At 52.9% G+C, this 20,915-nt stretch overlaps 2 protein-coding genes across 6 annotated transcripts in view; one reads left to right on the top strand and one right to left on the bottom strand.

The window, feature by feature from the left end:
• The window catches only part of skic2 (SKI2 subunit of superkiller complex), a 71,493-nt gene extending 61,370 nt beyond the window's left edge, over positions 1–10,123 (top strand). For 3 of the 5 annotated variants that reach the window (XM_069919589.1, XM_069919587.1, XM_069919591.1), the window contains 4 exons: positions 1,613–1,823; positions 3,096–3,206; positions 6,078–6,296; positions 9,569–10,123. In XM_069919589.1, the coding sequence (XP_069775690.1) occupies positions 1,613–1,823; positions 3,096–3,206; positions 6,078–6,296; positions 9,569–9,934 (907 nt within the window). In that variant the 3' untranslated portion in view covers positions 9,935–10,123. The remainder of the gene's footprint in view (positions 1–1,612; positions 1,824–3,095; positions 3,207–6,077; positions 6,297–9,568) is intronic. The other 2 variants (XM_069919588.1, XM_069919590.1) reach the window with 2 other exon arrangements.
• LOC138753019 (uncharacterized) overlaps positions 7,892–20,915 on the bottom strand; it is a 114,482-nt gene continuing 101,458 nt past the window's right edge. Inside the window, exons 46-49 of the mRNA XM_069915613.1 lie at positions 15,901–16,004; positions 15,262–15,388; positions 13,489–13,538; positions 7,892–12,415 (exon numbers count right to left, since the gene is read on the bottom strand). Coding sequence (XP_069771714.1) covers positions 12,254–12,415; positions 13,489–13,538; positions 15,262–15,388; positions 15,901–16,004 — 443 coding nt within the window. The 3' untranslated portion in view covers positions 7,892–12,253. The remainder of the gene's footprint in view (positions 12,416–13,488; positions 13,539–15,261; positions 15,389–15,900; positions 16,005–20,915) is intronic.

The following is a 20,915-nucleotide window of genomic DNA, read 5'->3' as shown; positions in this document are numbered from 1 at the left end:
CCTGGCCCCCCTCTGCCCCTAGACCCATCAAACACAGGATTCCCCTCATCCCCACCTACCACCCCACCAGCCTCTGCATCCAACACATTATACTCTGGAATTTCAGGCACTTACAACAGGATCCCTCCTCCCCCTTGATCGCTGCTGTGCCTTCCCTCCTTTTCCCACCTATCAGCTCCTGCCTTTGCAACCCTGCTTCTCCTCCTACAGCCCACTTTTACCTTTTTATTCAGACTCCTACCAACATTTTCCCATAAAGGGCTCAAGCCCGAAATGTCAGTGATGTATTTTTTTTACATAAAGGACACTGACTTTTTTTTTCTCCAGGTGTGTGTTTTTAACTTCACTTCCCAGTCAGTGTCTGTAACAGTCTGGGGTCGGTTGCACCCTCCTCCATGCTCCCGGTCGGTGGTCATGTTGTGTCCGTCAAGGACCTGTGTCCATAGACCTCGTCTCTCCTCCTCTCTACCTGTCTAAAGGGCGGTTGAAGTCTCCCTCTCCAGTTCCCATGATGGTAGGCTAAAAAAAAGGTGTGTGGGGGTCGACTACATGGTGTTGACGATTACACAAATACGGTCAATTATTCATCTGTGTCATTGAAATCAAACAGAATCTCCAGGTTAGGAGGTGAAGACCAGTGCACAGTGACCCAAGCTGACATGGACTGATGCTTACTGGGTTCACGATGGAGACAGGGTACTAGGGGGGTGATGGAGTAGACCCCACTCCCATCCTAGTTGGCCAAAGGGAGCAGGAAGAAGGGTACAGTGGTAGTGGGTCTGTTCTCAACGATGGAGAGGGTTTTTTGCCTCTGATGTGGGGTTTGCGCGCAGACGGTGATGCAGCTGGTCAGCACTCTTTCCACCGCACCTCTGTAGAAATTTGCGGGGTTTCCGATGTCATACCAAACCTCCACAAACTCCTGAGGAAGTAGCGGTGCTGACATGCTTTCCTCACGATGCCGTGAGTGAAGGGCAGTGTGGTTGGCCTAGTGGTTAACGCAACGCCTTTACAGCACCAGCGATCGGGACCGGACCGGGGTTCGAGTTCCGTGCTGTCTGTAAGGAGTTGGTGCGTTCTCCCCGTGAATGCGTGGGTTTCCTCTGAGAGCTCCGGTTTTCTCCCACCGTTCAAAACTTACCAGGGGTATAATTGGGCAGCAAGGGCTCGTGGGGTGAAATGGCCTGTTACCATGCTGAATGTCTATGTTTTTAAAAAATTCATATGTGCTGGGGGGCCGAGGAAAGATCTTCCAAGATCGTGACTTCCAAGAACTTAAATTTGCTCACCCTCTCAACCTCTGCTTTCCCCTAATGATCACTGGATCGTACAGTGTAGGAAGGGAAAACAGATTGGCCCAGTCCTGATGGGAGGAATGGTGGGGGCGGTGGGGACATTGTTGTTCTGGGTCGAAGTTTCCAGAGCAGGGGGTCTGATAGAGGGAGGCATTTTCTTCCCTTGGAGACGGGACTGCCAAAGGTCTGCAAATTGGAGATGGCTTTTGAGGTTTAGGGTGGTTCGAGGATTCCGAGGGTGCGTGATATGGAATGGAGGTCAGGGTCAGCCTACCCCTGGTGAGAGGTAGCCTGTAACGTGCTCCGTATTCCTGCAGGAACGATCCGCCTGGAGCTTCGGTGACCACTGCCACCCAGGAGTTGCTGCGATTGGCCGAAGCCAGCCCTGAAGGCATTGCCAGCCTGGACCCTGTCAGTGAACTGCAGCTGAAGGACCTGGATCTGGTGGATGGTTACACCAGGGCACGCCGCCTGGAGCAGACGCTGGTCGGCTTCACCTGTGTCCACAGCCCCAAGTTCGCCATCGAGGTATTGCAGTGTGCCTGTCCCCCATCACAGACCCCTGATGCCTGCCACTCATTTACCGCACAGACCCCCTTGCCACTCATTCATCCCATGGACCCCCACCGCCTGCCTCTCCCTCTACCCTACAGACCCCCGCCATTTGCCACTTATTCACCCCACGGACCCCTGCTGCCTGCCACTCATTTACCTTACAGACTTCCACCGTCTGCCACTCATTCACCCCACAGACCCTGCCGCCTGCCACTCATTCACCTCACAGACCGCCACCCACTCATTTACCACATAGACCCCCGCCGTCTGTCCCTCCCTCTACCTCATGGACCCCTGCTGTCTGCCACTCATTCACCCACGGACCCTGCCGCCTGCCACTCATTCACCTCATAGACCCCCACCACCTTCCACTCATTCACCTCACAGACCCCCACCACCTGCCATTCATTTACCCCGCTGCCTGACCCTCCCTCTACCCCACGGACCCCTGCCGCCTGCCCTTCTCTACTTTCTGAGAATCCAGAGAAAGAGGCACCCTGTTACCCTGATTGCCCATTCCCCGTGGGAGGTGACAGGCAGGTTGACCAGGGCAGGGGGTCCTGCCCTGAAAGGATCCATGGGACGAGTATATGGACCGCGGGCATCCAGATTCGTCATTGGGGGTGTTGTGGAGACCACAGCTGATAGAATTGTGGGGAGGGAGTATACAGAAACCCTGCATGGAGATGAAGGTGATGGCAGGTGAGTGCAGACACCCAGGGTAGTGGATGATGGGGAGGGGCACAGAGACCCCGGGTAGTGGGGGACGGAGACCCTGGGTAGTGGGTGATGGGGGGGCAGAGACCTGGTGTAGTGGGGGAGGGAATGGAGACCCTCAGTAGTGGGGGACAGAGACCCTGGGTAATGGGTGACAAGGGGGAGGAGGACAGAAATAGAGGTGAGGAAACACGGGTGGAAAGAGAGGGGTGGAAAGAGAGGGGTGGAAAGAGAGGGGTGGAAAGAACAGAGGGGTGGAAACGGGTAGAAACTGGTGTTGAAACAGTGGGATGGAAACAGGTGGGTGGAAACAGTGGGGTGGAAACAGACTGGTGTAAACAGAGGGGTGAAAACAGAAGAGGAAACAGGGGTAGAAAGTGAAGAGCGGAACCAGAGGGTGACGGGGACCCTGGAGACCCCAGGGAAGGGGTGATGAGGGTGGGGGTGATGGATGTGGAAACACTGAGAAATGGTTGGGGGTGTTAGGTGTACAGAGACCCTGTTTGACCCCCTCCCCCCCTCCCTCAGTATGGTCGGATGCACGAACGGATGACAATGAAGGACGAGCTGGAACGGCTGCGCTTCCTGGTGTCAGACCAGAGCCTGATGTTGCTACCGGAGTACGAGCAGCGAGTAGAGGTGACCAGGGCGTGGGGGGGGGAAGGGTCCGGGGGTGGGGGGGGGGGTACGAGCAGCAAGCGGAGATGGGGGGCGGGGAGGGAGAGGACAAATAACGGGTAGAGGTGAGGGGGTGCGGGGAGGACGCAAAGCGGGGGTGATGAACAGCGAATGGGGTTTGGGGGACGTGTAGAGGGGGAGGGGTCCATGGGGAGAATGAACAGCGAGTGGAGGTATGGGGTTGGGGGGCAGAGAGGGTTCCAGGGAGGGAGGAGGATGAGCAGCAAATCAATATTGGGTGTGTTCAAGGTGGGGAGAAGGGATAAAAGTAGCACTGAGTTGAGGATGGGGCCAAGTAGGGGGATTCAAGCAGCATTGAGGGTTGGGGAATGACAAGGGAAGGTGCTACAAACAGCGTAAAGGAGGGGGTTGGAGAGGAGAGATGGGGTTTGGGGTACAAGCAGCAGCAAGTCAAGGTGGGAGGCTGGGGAAGGGAGATGCACACTAGAGGATGAGGTGGGAAGAAGGGAGTCTGGGGAGGGAAGCATGACCAGTGAGTTGGGGTGGGCAGTGCTGAGTTTGGACAGGATGGCGTGGGAGGTGCTGAGTTTGGCCAGGATGGGCTGGATACAAGCTTCATCTGAGTTTCGGTAGAATGTGCAGCATCGAAAGTCAGCCATGGGGGTTGGGGTGTGCAGTTTGTGAGGAGGGGATTATTTGGGATGAAGGGCTGAAATGGAGATGTCTTGCTCTTCCATCCCAATCCTCTAACTGGTCTTCTCCCCCAATCTTCTCGTTCCCCCACGCCACCCTTCCTCGTTCCCCCACGCCTCCCTTCCTCGTTCCCCCACGCCTCCCTTCCTCGTTCCCCCACGCCTCCCTTCCTCGTTCCCCCACGCCTCCCTTCCTCGTTCCCCCACGCCTCCCTTCCTCGTTCCACTCTCCCTTCCTCGTTCCCCCACGCCTCCCTTCATCGTTCCCCCACGCCTCCCTTCCTCGTTCCCCCACGCCTCCCTTCCTCGTTCCCCCACGCCTCCCTTCCTCGTTCCCCCACGCTTCCCTTCCTCGTTCCCACACGCCTCCCATCCTCGTTCCCCCACGCCTCCCTTCCTCGTTCCCCCACGCCTCCCTTCCTCGTTCCCCCACGCCTCCCTTCCTCGTTCCCCCACGCCTCCCTTCCTCGTTCCCCCACGCCTCCCTTCCTCGTTCCCCCATGCCTCCCTTCCTCGTTCCCCCACGCCTCCCTTCCTCGTTCCCCCACGCCTCCCTTCCTCGTTCCCCCACGCCTCCCTTCCTCGTTCCACTCTCCCTTCCTCGTTCCCCCACGCCTCCCTTCATCGTTCCCCCACGCCTCCCTTCCTCGTTCCCCCACGCCTCCCTTCCTCGTTCCCCCACGCCTCCCTTCCACGTTCCCCCACGCTTCCCTTCCTCGTTCCCACACGCCTCCCATCCTCGTTCCCCCACGCCTCCCTTCCTCGTTCCCCCACGCCTCCCTTCCTCGTTCCCCCACGCCTCCCTTCCTCGTTCCCCCACGCCTCCCTTCCTCGTTCCCCCACGCCTCCCTTCCTCGTTCCCCCACGCCTCCCTTCCTCGTTCCCCCACGCCTCCCTTCCTCGTTCCCCCTCCCTTCCTCGATCCACCCTCCCTTGTTCCTCCCTCCTCGTTCCCCCCTCCCTTCCTCGTTCCCCCCTCCCTTCCTTGTTCCCCCCTCCCTTCATCGTTCTCCCCTCCCTTCATCGTTCCCCCTCCCTTCCTCGTTCCCCCTCCCTTCCTCGTTACCCCTCCCTTCCTCGTTCCCCCACGCCTCCCTTCCTCGTTCCCCCACGCCTCCCTTCCTCGTTTCCACACGCCTCCCTTCCTCGTTACCCTCTCCCTTCCTCGTTCCCCTCCCTTCCTCGTTCCCCCTCCCTTCCTCGTTCCCCCTCCCTTCCTCGTTCCCCCTCCCTTCCTCGTTAACCCTCCCTTCCTCGTTACCCCTCCCTTCCTCGTTACCCCTCCCTTCCTCGTTCCCCCACGCCTCCCTTCCTCGTTTCCCCACACCTCCCTTCCTCGTTCCCCTCTCCCTTCCTCATTCCCCCTCCCTTCCTCGTTCTCCCTCCCTTCCTCGTTGCCCCTCCCTTCCTCGTTCCCCCCTCCCTTTCTCGTTCCCCCTCACTTCCTCGATCCCCCTCCCTTCCTCGATCCTCCTCCCTTCCTCGTTCCCCCATGCCTCCCTTCCTCGTTCCCCTACGCCTCCCTTCCTCGATCCCCCTCCCTTCCTCGATCCCCCTCCCTTCCTCAATCCTCCTCCCTTCCTCGATCCCCCTCCCTTCCTCGATCCCCCTCCCTTCCTCGATCCCCCTCCCTTCCTCGATCCCCCTCCCTTCCTCGATCCCCCTCCCTTCCTCGTTCCCCCTCCCTTCCTCGTTCCCCCTCCCTTCCTCGTTCCCCCTCCCTTCCTCGTTCCCCCACGCCTCCCTTCCTCGTTCCCCCACGCCTCCCTTCCTCGTTCCCCCACGCCTCCCTTCCTCGTTCCCCCACGCCTCCCTTCCTCGTTCCCCCACGCCTCCCTTCCTCGTTCCCCCACGCCTCCCTTCCTCGCTCCCCCACGCCTCCCTTCCTCGTTCCCCCACGCCTCCCTTCCTCGTTCCCCCACGCCTCCCTTCCTCGTTCCCCCACGCCTCCCTTCCTCGTTCCCCCACGCCTCCCTTCCTCGTTCCCCCACGCCTCCCTTCCTCGTTCCACTCTCCCTTCCTCGTTCCCCCACGCCTCCCTTCCTCGTTCCCCCCTCCCTTTCTCGTTCCTCCTTCCCTTCCTCCTTCTCCCCCTCCCTCCTTTGTTCGCCCCCCCTCCCTCCTTTGTTCGCCCTCTCCCCTCCTTTGTTCGCCCCCCCCACCTCCATCGCTGGAGCAGGTGCTGAAGAGGTCGCAGTACCTTGACAGCAGCTGTGCGGTGCAACTGAAGGGCCGAGTGGCCTGTGAGATCAGTAACCACGAGCTGCTTGTGACGGAGATGGTGATGGAGAATGTGCTGACGGAACTGCAGCCCGAGGAGATCGTGTCACTGCTCTCCTGTCTGGTCTTCCAGCAGAAGACGCAGGTGGAACCCGAGCTCAACGAGATCTTGCGGCAGGTGAGGGCAGATACAGTCCTGGGAGGATAGACCTCGATCTCTGGCTGGTGGTGGGGGCGGGGTGGGGGGCGGGTTGGTGAAGGACCCTGGTGCCAACCCTGATGGAAGAGCTTTGGCCTGCGGGTTGATTGGGTCCTAGTCCTATGGAAGATGGTAGCTGCCCTGGAAAGGGTGTTGAAAACACGGCCTCTGACTTGGAACTGGGTACTGGTGGAGCCCAGAGCAGAGGGCTTTGCTCCTGGGAGTGGTGTGGAGCTGGGAGCCATTTACACTTCAAATTGTCGTAATCAGTGGTATTCCCCCAGCACACACAACCTGTGGGCTCTGCCACTGCTCCGTGCCAGGGATTGAATCCGGGAGAAGGTGTTGCCTTTGAAGTGAGCCCTGTGTGCATTTACCACAACCCCAAGGTCCGCACATCGAAGACTGATACCTGGTGTATTCCCAGCAATTAATATGGTCGAAATGTTTTTGGAAGCTCGTAGAACAGGTTAAGGAAATTATCGCACGAGTTGGGATGGGAACGGCTGAACATTGAACAATCCACATGTCTGCAATGGACATGATGCTAAATCTCTGCTGCTTTCAGAGAACTTTACACAGAACTTTACAGCACATAAACCGGCCCCTTCAGCCCTTCCACTCTGTGCTGAACCATTTTTCTGCCTCGTCCCACCCAGTTAATAGCCCTCCAAACCTCTCCCATCCACGTACCTGTCCACGTTCTTCTTAAATGTTAAAACTGAGTCTGCCTTCACCACCTCAGCTGGCAGCTCGTTCCACACTCCCTCCACTCTGTGTGAAGAAGTTCCCCCTAAATCTTTCCCCTCTCACCCTTAATCCATGTCCTCTGGTTTGTATCTCACCTACCCTCAATGGGAAAAAAGCCGACCTACATTTACTCTGTAACCCCTTCATAATTTTAAATACCTCTCTCAAATCTCCCCTCATTCTTCTACACTCCAGGGAATAAAGTCCAAACCTGTTTAACCTTTTCCCAGTTCAGGCAACATCCTAGTAAATCTCCTCTGCACTCTTTTTGTTCGGTGTCCAAAACTGCACACAACACTCCAAATTTGGCCTCACCAATGTCTCGTGCAACGTTACCATAAAATCCCAGCTCCCGTACTCGATACTTTGATTTATGGCAGCCAATATGCCAAAAGCTCTCTTCACAACCTGTGCCGCCACTTTCAGGGAATTATGTATCTGTATTCCCAGATCCCTCTGTTCCACAGCACTCCTCCATTCCCAACTTTACCATGGTTCGTCCTTCCAAAATGCAACACCTCACACTTGCCCGCATTAAATTCCATCTGCCATTTTCCCAGCTGGTCCAAATTCCTCTGCCAGCTTTGGAAACTACCTTTGCTGTCCAGGACGCCTCCGAACTTATTTGAACCCCCATGTTGCCTCCATATTTGTGCGTCTGTCCAGAAGCCCCTTAAATACAGTAAAACCCCTGGGATCCAGCACCTATGGTGCCACATATGCGAATTTTCCAGTAGCTTGAGACTCACTCTTACACCAACGTGAAGAATAATCAGTTTAAAATGAGAGTGCAAAATGTAAAATAATCTTTTTTAAAATCAATCTTGCCGTCCTTAATTATGTAAAGTTTATTTTAATCAGATAATTCCCGTAATTTACAAATTTAAATTTGAACCGTGGTCGCTGGCGCTGTAACCGTGCCCCCATCATAATGAACCCCACTCCCTCTTGGGTGTACAGATAAAGCTTTACTGGTAGACTAAAGACTCTTACTTGGCAGGGACAGGGAGAGTTGCCCCAGTGCCATCGGCTGGCTCTTCATCCTGGGTGCCGCCATGTTATTCAAATAGCTTCCGCGAGCGGGGCGCTCCGCTGGCTGAATGTTTGCTCCACTGTCTTCACCAAAGGTTTTATGTGTTACTTCAGAGGGCATTTACTATTTCAATTTTAAAACTTTTATTTATTTTAATTTTTTTTTTTGCCGGTTGCTTGAATTCCGGTTTTACTTGGTTTTACTGGACTATTGTATCTGCTTCTACAACGCAAACCGTTCCAGCCTTTTCAAAAAAACAACCTGCCCTGCACATCTCCTTTCAACCCCCACTGCCCCTGAAATGTATGTCCTCTTGGATGTGCCATTTTCAGCCTGGGTGAAAGATTCTCAACTGTCCACTCAATCCAACGACTTCATAATTTGGGAAATTTGTCAGTTCTCCCCTCAGCCTCCGGCGCTCCCAGGATTGTCCACTCTCTCCTGATCCCTCTAATCCAGGCAAAATTCCAGTGAATCTCTTCCGTACCCTTTCCAAGCCCTCCAGATTTGTACTCTTGTCTAACCAAAGCCTTGTACATCTACAATGTGTCCCTTTTGTACGCAACACCTGTCCAATGAAGTCCAGTAGTCCCCGACTGGTGATGGTCCGACTTACGATTTTTCGAAGTTACAATGGTTCAAATCCATACTGCAAATTGGCTAGGCTATGATGTTCATTGTCTGATCCCCTTGCCCACTTTCTCCCCACAGCCGTGTTGGACCCCACACTGATCCCACAGCCCCGCTTTTTCCCCACAGCCCCGTATCAGTCCTCACACTGATCCCACTGCCCCGCTGTCTCCCCACAGCCACAGTGCCCACACTGATTCCACTGCCCCGTTCGCTCCCCACGGCTTCATCGGATCCCACACTGATCCCACTGCTGGCCTCTGCCCTTTATCGACATGATTTTTTTTCAACTTGAGATGAATGGGAGTGTCGGAACACAACCCCATACCACACGCCGCCTTTATCACTTCTGTGGAACTCTAAACCCGGGCTCTCAGATCCTTCCGCCTGTCAGTACTTTGAATCCTGCCGTTAACTGTGTGCCTGCTGTGGAACATTTCACCTCCCAGCCCAGCAGTTAGTGCATTGGTGTTATAGCGCCAGCGAGCCGGGTTCAAATCTGCCGCAGTGTGTCAGGAGTTTGTATGTTCTCCTCGTGTCTGCGTGGGGTTCCTCCCACTCTTCAAAATGTATGGGACTTGTCGGTTAATCAGGGTATTTATAGTCAGCACAGGCTCAGGGGGGCTTTTTACCATGCTGTATGTGTCTAAATTTCAATTTAAAAATGTAATGCCTCACGCTCGACTGATTGAACTGAGAGTGAAGTTTGGAACTCTCCCCAGCAAACCCAATGCAGGGTGGGTTGGTGTCACGTGTCGGCCATGGGATGGTGGATAGGCTCAAGGGACTGAATGCCCCCCCCCCCCAGTAAAATGTTCAACACTCCCTATTGGTGCAGGGGGTGCAGAGAATTCGTGACGTGGCAGAGCGGATTGCCACTCTCCAACGGGAGTGCGGCCTGCGGGAGTCAGTGGAGGACTACGTGGAGCAGTTCAAGTTCGGCCTGGTGGAAGTGGTGTATGAGTGGGCGCAGGGTGTGGTGAGTGTCCGGTTCTCGGCTCATCAGGGCGCTCCTGGGAGGCGGCAGGGGGAGGGGGCGGGCTCCGAGGGCAGTGGCCTGTGCAACACCGAGCCGGGTTGGGGGAGGGGGTTGGGTCGAGCAGCCTCTGATCCTTCTCCCTTGCTCACAGCCCTTCGCGGAGATCACCCGGCTGACAGACGTGCAGGAGGGGATCATCGTGCGCTGCATCCAGCGGCTGAATGAGACATGCCGCGACGTGCGCAATGCTGCCCGCATCATTGGAGACCCCACGCTGTACGCCAAGATGGAACAAGCCTCCAACTTAATCAAGAGGGACATCGTGTTTGCTGCCAGCCTGTACACCCAGTGACTGGACCAGACTCACAGCTGCTACCACCCGCAATGTAAAATAAACAGTCATGCTGTCACCTCTGCCTCTCGTCGCTGGGATCATCTGTGACACCAGCTCGATCATCCCATCCACCTCACTGTGCAACAGTGGCCCTTAGGAGCAGCTCAAAGTTCAGGGAATGAGTCTCGGAATCAGGCAGCTGAAGGCACTGCTACGAAAAGCAATGCAGCCAACAGCCCATGAAGGTCAAATGGTTGGAATTCATGGATCATTGACGTGTCAAGATTTGGAGCCCAGCGAGAGTTGCAAAGATAGGGAGGGGTTTAGCAACTGGAAGGATTTACAGAAATAGGGGTGTAGGGGACAGAAGGGGGGGGGGTTACAGAGACAGGGAGGGGTGTAGGGGACTGGAGGGAGTTACAGAGATGGGGGGGAGCTGTCGAGACAGGAAGGGTTTACAGAACTAGGGGTGTGGGGGACCAGAGGGATTTAAATAGATAGGGCCATGTCAGAGAATGAAGGGGGTGGCAGAGACAGTGAGGGGTGTGGGGACCAGAGGGGGGGGGGTTACAGAGACAGGGTGTGGGGGAGCGGTATGGAGATCGGGTTTACAGAACTAGGGGTGTGGGGGACCAGAGGGGTTTAGAGAGATAAGGCTGTGTCAGAGAATGAAGGGGATTGCAGAGACAGTGAGGGGTATGGGGACCAGAGAGGGGGTTTCAGAGATTGGGGGGGGGTGGTGGTGTGGAGACAGGAAGGGTTTACAGAACTAGGGATGTGGGGGACCAGAGGGGTTTAGAGAGATAAGGCTGTGTCAGAGAATGAAGGGGGTGTGGGGACTAGTGGGGGGGGGGGGAGTTACAGAGACAGGGGAGTGGGGGGGGGGTTGTGATTGGAAGGGTTTTCAGAGGTATGCATGTAGGGAACCAGATGGGTTCAGAGAGACGGGGAGGGATGCAGGAGACTGGAGGGGGCTACAGAGACAGGGAAAAAGAGAGGTGTCAGGAGCAGGAGGAGGTTGCAGAGACAGGGAGGGTTGTAGGGGACCAGAGTGGGTTACAGAAATTGAGGGGTGTGGGGGACTGAAAGAGATTACAGAGGGATGGGACAGTTGGCGAAATGGTTAGTGCAACACCTTTCCAGCACCAGCGATCGGAACCAGGGTTTGAATCCCGTGCTGTCTGTAAGAGTTTAAACGTTCTCCCCGTGCCTGTATCGTTTTTTTCCGGGGGCTCTGGTTTCCTCCCACCGTTAAAACGTACTGGAGGTTATAGGTTAATGGGTCTAAATTGGGTGAAACATGGGCTGAAATGGTTTGTTCGTGCTGTGTTTCTAATTAAAAAAAAAATTTAAATAAAGGTGTGTAGGGGATTTGGGGGGGGGGGTGGTGGTGACAGACCGTGAGGGATATAGGGGGCCAGAGGGGGTTACAGAAACAGGGAAGGGTGTAGGGGACTGGAGGGGGTTACAGAGATAGGGAAGGGTGTATGAGACCGGAGGGGGTGACAGAGACAGGGTATGCTATAGGGGACTGGAGGGGGGTTACAGAGACGGAGATATTTAGGGGACCAGAGGGGGTTACAGAGACAGGGAGGGTTGTAGGGGACCAGAGCGGGTTACAGACAGGGTAGGCTATAGGGGACTGGAGGGGGTTACAGAGACGGAAGGGTTTAGGTGACTGGAGGGGGGGTTACAGACAGGGTAGGCTATAGGCGACTGAAGGGGGTTACAGAGAAAGGGAGGGGTGTAGGGGGCAGGAGGTTTCAGAAACAGGAAGGGGTGTAGGGGGCAGGAGGAGGTTTCAGAAACAGGAAGGGGTATAGGGGGCCAGAGGGGATTACAGACAGGGGTGTGGAGACTGGAGGGAATTACAGAGACGGAGGGGTGGAGGGGGTTACAGAGATGGGGTGGGGTGTGGAGTCCTTAAGGAGTTACAGAGATTCGGAGGAGGCAGGGGACTGGAAGGTATTGTGGAGACAGGGAGGTGGTAACAGAAGTAAGGGGTGAGGGGGTTGGAGAGGGTGACAGAGTGAGAGAGGAGTGTTGGGATTAGATGAATTACTGGCTGGGGGAGGGGGGGATAGAAGCGAAGGCTTTGACACTGTACTGGGTGTGAGATGAGGGGAACAGGAAGCCAACAGAGCCCCCAGGTGTAAGTGGGGGGAGAGAGTGTCAGGGGACAGGTCTGGTCTGGCCAGTAGCCCATTCCTCTATGCTGAGCGCTGCGAAGACTCCAGGAACTGGACGCTTCCAGTCAGGTGCTTCCGAAGCCAGTCCAACACTTGGAACACGTTAATGTGGAAGTCTCTGGCATGGACTGGGGGCCGATCTTTCATGCACACGTTCTCCACACCCCAGCTAATGACCCCTACCTGGAACCAGAGACGGAAGACAGTCATACTCGCCTGTAAAAGTAAAAGCACGCAGAAATGCTGGAGGAACTCAACCGGTCTTCTAGCATTCACAGGAGGTAAAGGTATACGGGTACTCCCCAACTTGTGACCTATGCAACTTGCGTCCATCCGCATATACAACCAAATTTTTTTTCAATATTAAGGAAAAAATATAAAATTTACGTGGTTTATGTTGTATTTGATAAACTATAACAGGGATACAGGGCCACGTAAAATCTAAAATGTGCATACTTGTTAGTCGGCTTCCCAAGGCTGGGCAAGGCCATCTTCGACTGGAGCATGCGCAAGAATTAAAGGCACGGATTCAATATCATTAGGGTGCTAAACTCTCCTGCACGCGCCAACCAAACTCCAATGCGCGAACTCACCGCACAGGAATCAAGATGGCCGTGCCCAGCCTGCGGACCCTGGGATGCCGACTAACAAGGTAAGAATGGGCCAGAAAGTGGAAAGATTCGCCACAGTTGATGGGCAAATTCCGGAAGCTTCATTGTCAAATCAACAATGAAAGAAAGATTTGATTAAAAAGTTTAAGGCTCCACGCGCAAGGGCAAAATTCTAACTGGCATGCATTTCGTGATGCAGCTGATCCTTTGCCCCCAATCATGGTCGTAAGTCAGGGAATACCTGTATTATTGACATTTCAGGCCTGAGCCCTTCTTCAAAGTGTTGGTAAAAAGCAGGCAGGCATCTCATTAAAGAAGGGGAAGATTGCGAGGGGGAGGAGTCCTGACCTAACAGACAAAAGGTGTGAATTGGATCTGATAAGAGGAGAGATGAGAATTGATTTTGACTGTGAAAGGAGACAGGGAAAAGGGGAAGAGAGAAAGGTGGAGGATATGAGATGGGGGGAAGACGAAGGGAGGGGAGCGTTAATACCATCCGGTTGGAGGGTTACTAGGTGGAAGATGAGATGGTGTTCCTCCCATTTGCAGGTGGAAACGCACCTGCAGCCCGGTGACCTGTATCCAGCCCAATCTCCAAACCCTTCCACCACCCCTTGACCTGTGTCTCCTAGATGATGAACTCACCTGGACGTACCGATACAACTTCTTCACATACAAGGGCCCGCCCGAGTCTCCTGTTGAAAGTAAATGGCATTAGGAACCATCAACCAATTGAAGGACACACAAAAAGGAACAGGTACCACTGGAGCCTCCTCCAGAGCTGATCTAATCCTAGCCTTGACATTATTTATCCCACCCCCCACTCCTATCAAATCGTTATTGAAACTTCTGCCTCCAAAGTGTTCGCTGACAGAATGGATTCCAAATGGTCTTGCAATGGGAGAGCTCTGCGAGCTGTGACTCACCCTGTCACCTCTCTGCTCCTGGCCACCTCTGCCTCCACCCATCCTTCCTTCCTGGCGTTTCTCTCCCAGGAATTGATCCAGCAGGAATCTTCTCTGTGTGTTCCATGCCTACGCTAACCTAGATGGAAAGTGCATCATTCTACTTCCATGGTCAATGGCCCTCTGGTGCAAAGCCCAATCTGCTGGCCGAACTTGGCAACTCGAACGGTACTTGGGGAATCCTTGATGGCGAATGGGTGTCGAGACCCTCCAACACGATTTGCTCCAGATGTTTTCTACCATCTGCAGTCCCTTGTATCTCTTACCCAATTTCGAAGTCACGTCAAACCCTACCCCCCCCCCCCCCCCGTTCACATCAGCCCTTCCTATTTTGTCCCCCTCTTGGTTTCATCCACCTCTTTGGTTACATTTTAATGGTCTTTCCAGATGGGTGGAGAAAAAAGATTGAGAAATACTGCTCTGGACCCAATTGTTACTGAAAGATTTTGCTTGAGAAAAATTGTCATTGGTTTACTTTGGAGTTATGAATATAAGGGATAATTAAAACTTTTTCTTTCCACTCACATCCCACCTTGCGTAATCCCTAAGCCATAGGTGCTCCGTGATTAGTAAGGGATTGTTTAAAGTGGGATGCGAGTGGAAAGAATGTTTGAAAGCAACTGACCTGCTGCATCCGGTGCTCCCGCTGTGGTCTCTACGTCGGAGAGACTGGACACAGACTGGGAGATGGCTTCGTCATAGCTGGAATCTCCCAGTGGCCGCCCATTTCAATTCCCTGTCCCATTACCTTGCCAACGCGTCTGTCCAACAGTAGTAACCCAACACCCCATCTTCAGTCTGGGCACCCTCAACATCAATCTCCCTCTCTCATACACACACAGAGCCAAAATCAATTTTCACCTCCAATTAACATCTTTTGTCTGTTGGTCTGGCCTCCTTCCCCTCGACCTTTCATTCAGGCATGGAGGTTTTTTCACTTGCATCTTGAAGACCAAGATGTCGGTACAGTACATTTCCTCTTATCCATTAACCAGAATGACCCATTGACCTAGTGACTCCCAAAGTGGGCGCTACCACCCCCTGCTGTGGGCAGTGGATAGATTCAAGGGGGCGGTGAGGAAATAGGGAAGGCGGTGAGGGAAATAGGGGGGCAGGGTGGCCTCAGTGAGCAAAATAAATGGCAACAAGGCATTCTTGCGAGAGCCAATCTCGGTGGCCGCCATGTTGTTCTGGTGTCACTCCCCCCCCCTTGCTCACCGCCACTACCAACCCCACCACCCCCAGTGCTTTTATAGGTAGGGGAGGGGGGTGTTTGGGATGTGGCCAGCATTTCTGTTTTGACTACAATCACATCATCTGCTAACTTCTGTGTATCCCCTCTCCTCTTGTACTGCTAACCCTCCCCCTCCCCACTCAGTCCCAATGCAGGGTCTAGAGAGCGGGTTGGGAAGCTTAGCCAGTGTGGGTGTGGGGATCGGCACAAGATGCTCACCCTTGCAGCTAATGGCCTCGTAGTTGCCTCCCGTGCACAGAAAGCGCTTGGTCACCACGTCCTCCACATTCGTCACGTTCTCGTATGCGTCGGCTTTGAGGGCATCCTGTTCACACATACTTCGCCCCTGGGTGATGAGTCAAACCGTGTGATCAGTAGCTGTGCTTGGATTTCCTTCGGCGGCCTGGTGATTGCCCCACGAGGAAGAATGCAGCAACGCGGAAGTGCACGGCCAGGCTGCACAGCGCAAGGACAGTGGAAAGTGGCAGTGTCCGGTCATCCAAGCAGTGGCCCCATATTGTAGGACCCATCCATGGGATGTCTCATGTCTACCGGGGATAGGGCACACGTGGCGCAGAGTGGGACTCAGTCCTGAGCCAGGCTCTTGGCATGACTGATGTAGCACTGTCTCAGCCGCACAACCGATACCCAACCCGGACTGAATTAGCTCGGTGTCGCATTCCACCGCCTTCCCTACCCCCCTCCCCCACATCGGCATCCTGGCCACTGCGTCAGTGCCTCCCGACCACCCCCCGCTACCGTTTCTCACCTCGAAGGGGCGAGGGTTCAGCAGAGGTGTACCTATGGGCTCCATTCCCCTGTGCCCCTGACCCCCTCGCTCTCACTGCCTCCACTCACCACCTCCCCGGTGTGTATTTTCACCGTTTCCAGGTCCGTCTGAGAATACTTGGTCCTGATGAATTTCGCCTCCACTGCCCCTGCCTTTGGCAGCAGCACATCTTCTGCAAACCGTAACATACAGGAGCAGAATAGGTTATTCAGCCCGTCAAGTCTATCCCACCATTCAATCGTGAGCTGATCCATTCTCCCGCTCCACAGCCTGTTCCCCATAATCCTTGATGATCTGGCTAATCAAGAACCTGTCAAATCAAGTCTATTGTCATCTGAATGCAAGTACAACCCGACAAAATAGCGTTTTCCAGTCCTCGGTGCAAAACACGCAGACACACAACCAGACATAACACACTTGGAGGCAAACAATACACATGCAGGACAAGTATTCATTTATACATATTGTTTCATGAATTTGCAAGTCTCCAATGATTAGTGTGAGCAGTTTCTGTGGTTGTTCGGTGTCCCTATCAGTCTCTGCCTTAAATACACCCAATGGTTTGGCCATCTCAGCCGCCTGTGGCAACAAATTCCACAGATTTACCACCTTCTGGCTGAGGAAATTCCTCCACACCTCTGTTCCAAGTGGACGCCCTTCAATCCTGAAGTTGTGCCCTCTTGTCCCAGACTCTCCCACCATGGAAAACAACCCTTCTACATCTACTCTGTCCATGCTTTTCAACATTCAAAATGTTTTATTGCAATCTTCCCTGTTATTCTAAATTCCAAGAGATGTTAAATGTTCCTCATTATCCATAGAACATTATAGCACAGAAACAGGCCCCTTCAGCCCTTCTAGTGTGTGCTGAACCATTTTTCTGGCATGCACCAGTCCACTGCCCTCCATACCTCTCCCATTCCTGTGCCCATCCAAATTCTTCTTGTTAAAATTGAGCCCACATTTACCACTTTAGCTGGCAGTCTGCTCACTCTCTGTGTGAAGTTCCCCCTAAACTTTTCCCCTTTCACCCTGATCCCATGTCCTCTGGTTTGTACCTCACCTACCCTCAATGGGGAAAACTATCTACAAAAAAACTCTGTCTACACCCCTCATAATTTTAAATACCTCGATCAAATTGCCCTTCATTCTTCAACGCTCCTGGGAATAAAGTCCTAACTTGTTTAACCTTTCCCTATAACTCAGTTCCTAAAATCCAGGCAACATCCTCATAAATTTTCTCTGCACTCTTTCTATCTTATTGATCTCTTTCCTGTAGTTCGGTGACCAAAACTGCACACAATTCTCCAAATTTGGCCTCACCAATGTCTTGAACAACTTGGCCATAACATCCCAACTCCTGGACTCAATACTTTGATTTATGAAGGCCAATATGCTAAAACCTCTCTTTACAACCTTATCCACCTATGACACCACTTTCAGGGAATTATGTATCTGTATTCCCAGATTCCTCAGTGCCCGACCATTCACCGTCTACGTCCTCCTTCCAAAATGCAACACCCTCTCAATGGTCTGCATTAAATTCCATTTGCCATTTTGCAGCCCACTTTTCCGGCTGGTCCAGATCCCCTCTGCAAGCTTTGAAAACCTTTGCTGTCCATGATGCCTTAGTGTTATCTGCAAGCTTGCTGATCCAAATCACCAGATTGTCATTCTAGATCATTGATTATAGAAACCAACAACAACGGTCCCACCACTGATCCCTGAGGCCTGCCACTAGTCTCAGGCCTCCAGTCTGAGAAGCCGTCATCCACCACCGCTCTCTGGCTTCTCCCGTCCAGCAATTGTTGAATCCAATTGATTACTTCACCATGAATACTGAGGGTCTGAACCTTCCTGACCTACCTCCCATATGGGACCTTACTAGAAACATCTGCAGCCTTTCCATCATCAACTTTCCTGGTAACCACCTCCAAAAAACTCAGGTTGGTTTAACGCACAAAGCCATGCTGATTCTCCCTAATTAGTCCCTGGCCATCCAAATGCTTGTGTATTTGATCTATTAGAATGCCCTCCAATAATTTACCTACTACTGACGTCAGGCTCACTGGCCTATCATTTCCAGGGTCACTTTCAGAGCCTTTTTTTAAACAAAATGAGCTACCCTCCAATTGTCCGCCCCCAGTGCTAAGGCCAATGCCCCTGCAATTTCTATACTGGCCTCCCTCAAGGGAGAAGGGAATGTCTCGTCAGGCCCCGGGGATTTATTCAACCTTGTTTGCTTTAAGTCACCTCTTTAATGTTTATAGGTTCTGTGACCCTCCCCCCCCCCCCCTACCCCACCTTCCTTCCCTCCTCCTCCTCCCCTAACCTCTTTATTCAGGCTCCTGCTGGTGTTTTTATTTTTGGTCACAACCTGTTGAAGAGTCCAGGCCCAAGATGTTGGACACTGCCAGATCTCCTGAGTTCCTCCAGCATTTTTGTGGGTTTTTTTTAACTGCAATCGCGGCCTCTGCAAGTTTTCCTGTTTCGCTCCGAACCGTTTTTACCCATGGAAGCGGCCTGACCTCCTGATTTACTCAAGCAGCTCATTGTTTGGTCATCCCCAAAAGAAAAGGCTTTTTTTAAAATGATATGGGCACCAGTCTTCATCGAGGATGACCTACAAGAGGCTGGTTGCATCACTGGGCACTCCCAGGAAAGAAAAAGATTCTAAACCAGTGGTTTTCAAACTGACCCCCTAATCTCACATTCGACCTGAAGCAATCCCTTCCTAATCATTGGGATTGCTTCAGGTGGGATATGAGTGGGAAGAAAAAGGTTTGAAAACCACTGTTTTAATCGTCCCTCATTGACGTGCATAACTCCAAAGGAAATTAGGCCAATGACAATTTTTCTCAAGCAAAATAGCAACAATTGGGTTGAGAGCAGCGGTTCTCAACCCTCTCTTCCCACTCATGTCACGCCTTAAAGCAATCCCCTACCAATCACAGAGCAATGGTCTGAAAGTCACTGCTCTGGAGAGTTGCTAATGTGGCCCGCGACGTCTCCACCCAATCCAGGGCATCTACAAGAGGCGGTGACTTAAGAAAGCAGCCTCTACCCTCGAGGATCCACCTTCCAGGCTGCCATCGGGGTGGGGTACAGGAAGGAGTCTGGTTCTGAAAAGGGCAGCTCAAGTGAAGGCTGGTCCCTTGAAGGATGAAAAGGGGGGATTGATATTGGGAGATGAGGCTTTGAATGGCTATTTTGTGTTGGTCTCCACGGTGGAGGACCCATCGAACGTGCCAAGGACGGATGTGATGGGAAGGGAGGACCTGGATGCAAGAGGCTGAACTGGGAGGGAAAGAACTTGAGGTTCTAAAACGATTCCCCTGGTCCTGATAGAATGTATCCCGGGGTACTGAAAGAATTGGTAGAGGTTATAGTTGAGGGTTTGGTGATAATTCACCAAAATTTTCTGGTCATGTCCTGGCAGATTGGGAATGTTCAAGAAAGGCAGGGAACGGTAGTTTAACATCTCGAGCTGGGGTCACGCTGGAAGATGTCATTGAAGAAGCAGCGAGAGATCTGGAGCGAAGTGGATCTATCAGGCAGACGCGGCGGGGATTCTGCAAAGGCAGTTCCTGTTTGACGAACTTACTGGAGTTCTTTGAGGATATAACGAGCGCGGTCGATAGAGGGGAGCAGATGCCCCGTATATTATGGTGAGGTTGTACAAATTTGTGTGCAGTTTTGGTCACCAAACTACAGGAAGGATATCAGTAAGATTGAAAAAGTGCAGAGAAGATTTACTAGGATGTTGCCGGGTCTTCAGGAACTGACTTGCAGGGAAAGATTAAACAGGTTAGGACTTTATTCCTTGGAGCGTAGAAGAATGAGGGGAGATTTGATAGATGGTCACAAAATCATGAGGGGGGATAAACAGAGTAAATGCGAGTAGGCACTTTCCCCTTAGATTAGATAAATACAAGAGGTCATGGCTTTAGGGTGAAAGGGAGAATGTTTTCACTCAGAGAGTGGTGGGAGCGTGGAACGAGCAGCCATCTGACATGGCAAATGCAGACTCTTAGGTATTTTAAAAAATAAACTGGATAGGTACATGGATGGGAGAGGTCTGGAGGGATATGGAATGGGTACAGGCCAGTGGGACTAGTGGAATGATGTTTTTTGGTGCAGACTAGAAGGGCTGAAGGGCCTGTTTTCTGTACTGTAGTGTTCAATAAAAGACATATAGAAGTCAAGGATGCATGGAGTTGGGAGGCATGATGTATCAGCATGGATAGAGGATTGGGTAACCAATAGAAAGCAGAGAGGGGTGTTTCTCTGGTTGGCAATGGGTGGTGAGTGGGGTACTGCAAGGGTCGGTGCTGGGCCCACGACTGCTCACGATATGCATGAATCATCTGGAAGAGGGGGCGGAGTCTAAGTTTGCTGATGACACTAAGTTGAGTGGGAAAGCAAATCGTGCGGAGGATACAGAGAGTCTTCAGGGAGATATAGATAGGTTAAGTGAGAAGGCAAGGTTCTGGCAGATGGAGTACGATGTTGGCAAATGTGGGGTTATCCACTTTGGAAGGAACTATGTAAGATCAGATTATTATTTAAATGGCGAGCGATTGCAGCGCGCTGCTGGGCAGAAGGACGCGGGAAGGCTTGCGCATGAATTGCAAAAGGTTGGTTTGCAGGTGCAGCAGGTGATCAAGAAGGCAAATAGAACGTTGGTCGTCATTGCTGGAGGGATTGAATTTAGGAGCGGGGGGGTTCTGCTGCATCTGTACAAGGTTCTGGCGAGGCCGCATCTGGGGAACTGCATGCAGTTCCTGTCTCCTTATATGAAGAAGGATGGACTGGCTTTGGAGGCGGTGCAGAGGGGGTTCACCAGGTTGATTTCAGGGATGAGGGGGGTCGGCCTATGAGGTGAGATCGAGTTGTCTGGGACTGGACTCGCTGGAATGAGAGGGGATCTTATAGAAATGTATAAAATGTTGATTAGATAGAAGCAGGTCAGTTGTTCCCATTGGTGGGGGAGACCAGAACTAGGGGACATCGCCTCAAGATTCAGGGGAGTAAATTTAGGGCAGAGATGAGGAGGAACTGCTTTTCCCAGAGGATGGTGAAT

Source organism: Narcine bancroftii, chromosome 2 (genome assembly GCF_036971445.1).
Source record: "Narcine bancroftii isolate sNarBan1 chromosome 2, sNarBan1.hap1, whole genome shotgun sequence".
NCBI lineage: Eukaryota > Metazoa > Chordata > Chondrichthyes > Torpediniformes > Narcinidae > Narcine > Narcine bancroftii.
This window is presented reverse-complemented; position numbering and strand designations above follow the sequence as displayed.